The sequence below is a fragment of the Cynoglossus semilaevis genome, unplaced genomic scaffold (genome assembly GCF_000523025.1).
Source record: "Cynoglossus semilaevis isolate Cse_v1.0 unplaced genomic scaffold, Cse_v1.0 C19243558, whole genome shotgun sequence".
NCBI lineage: Eukaryota > Metazoa > Chordata > Actinopteri > Pleuronectiformes > Cynoglossidae > Cynoglossus > Cynoglossus semilaevis.
The window spans coordinates 1-1,926 of NW_007585507.1; the positions used below are offsets into that span (position 1 = coordinate 1).

At 40.8% G+C, this 1,926-nt stretch overlaps 1 protein-coding gene across 1 annotated transcript; it reads right to left on the minus strand.

Annotated features, from left to right (window-relative positions):
• Positions 1-75: 75 nt before the first annotated feature.
• LOC103399077 (extracellular matrix protein 2-like) lies at positions 76-1,791 on the minus strand (the record flags this gene model as incomplete). The annotated part of the gene is made up of 1 exon (XM_008337822.3): positions 76-1,791. A coding segment is annotated over one exon (1,096 nt), but the record flags the coding sequence as incomplete, so codon positions are not given.
• Positions 1,792-1,926: the final 135 nt, after the last annotated feature.

Consider the following 1,926-nt stretch of genomic DNA (forward strand, 5'->3'; position numbering starts at 1 on the left):
AAAAAAAGCGCTAAACACCTCCACGAGGGCTCATGCTTTTTCCCCCTCCTTATCTCTCTCTCTTTCCTATTGACATTTCCTCATCAAATCGCTTCCTCATATGTGTTTCATCCACAAATGATGTCAAAAACTACTAAAAGATAACAGCTAACGATGTGCTATGATTGATGATGTGCTGCTCACATTTCTTCATTTGCAGACTGGTGTCAAGCCATAAATACACACAGCACTCATTTAACCACTAGATAAACTTCCTGAAACATATGCATTTCATTTGCCACAAACTCAGTATTTGCTGACTGGAAATGAGTCAAATTCAACGTCTTGAGATCTCATTTGACACGCCCTTAAACCGTCTTGCTTATAAACTACTACCATCTAGTGGATAAATAGAGAACAACAGTATTACGTCTATACGTTTAAATTATTCTTTTCAAGAGTTCCAACAAATGCAAATTATGATAAACAAGGTTTGTCTAGAAATACCTGAACAAGCAAAAAGTATAGCAATAGTTAAATATAATTAGTAGTAAGTTTGGGAGAAGTGAGCTTTTTTTTACATTGAGGGGATCATGTTAGCCTTGAAATAGTACTCAGAACTTAATTTAATTTTTCAATAAATATTCTTTATTGACAGAAGCTTGTACTGTTGTTTTATGAGGCCACTGAAAATGTCTTTAATTTTCATCAGTTCATTAGAAGTGTACCACCTGAAACCCCCTTAAACACCTAAAAGCCTGTGTATCCAGTTTCCCCATATCAATCAAATTATGTTCCAGTTGTACCTGTACGAGGCTGCTCGGACTCAGACTTTTACCACCCCAGCAAAAAGCATCACGGGGAACCGATTGAATCTTATTGTGTGTCAATGCTACGGAGTGTAGATCATGTGGCAACTGTCTGGGCACCTGAAGCAAAGTGTTGTGGCAAAGGTCTAACTGGTGCAGGACGTGCAGACTTTTAAAAGCACCTATTGCAACTCTAGTGATTTTGTTCTTAGCCAGGCCAAGATGCTCCAAGTTCTTCAGTGTGTTGAATGCTGACTTCCTAATTGAGACTATAAGGTTTCCTTCTAAATTGAGAGTTTTTAATGAGGAGGGGAGGTGTTGGGGCACCTGCTTCAGTTTGTTGCCTTCCAGGTTTAGGCTTTCCAGGTGGGTTACATTGAGGAAGGAGTCCTTGAGAAGACCTTTGTTGGTGAGCCTGTTTTCACTAAGATCTAACACCAGTAGCTCTGAAATCCCATTGAAAGCCCCAACACGAAATTTCTCAATGCGGTTCCCTTTGAGGTAGAGCTCCTTGATTGACACAGGCAAACGTAAAGGAACCATGGTCAGCAGGTTGTGATTGAGGTTCAGGGTGCGAAGGTTACAAAGTGGTGAGAGCATCCCTTCAGGAAGAGACTCTGAACCGTTCCCTAGACTGTTGTTGCTGAGACTCAAAACCAAGAGTCCTGGACATCGATCCCAGGCTGCCTCAGACATCACATGAAGTTGGTTATCATCCAGACGAAGCTCCTCCAGAGAGACAGGAAGGTCTGTTGGAATGCTTTCCAATATGTTCTTGTCCAAGTAGAGACGTTTTAGAGCTGGGACACCGTCAAAGGCTCCTTCTATGGCACCGTTGGTGAGAAGGTTGTTGCTTAACACTAGGAACTCCATGGAAGCGTATTCACGAAGAAGATCCAGCTGAATGCTATTGATGTGGTTGTTCATGAGGAGAATGTAGCGAGAGTTGTAGGGAATGCCGTACGGAACTTTGTCCACACCTTTGTCTGAGCACTGAACCACTCTGAAAAACAGAAGATTTACTCCAATGTTAAACTGCTCTGCTGAATCATTTATAAAAAAAAAAGAGAAAATATTTGGGGGATGTCACCATTTGGGTAGTAAATTTTAATGATCTTTGAATGTTTAATTTGTTAAA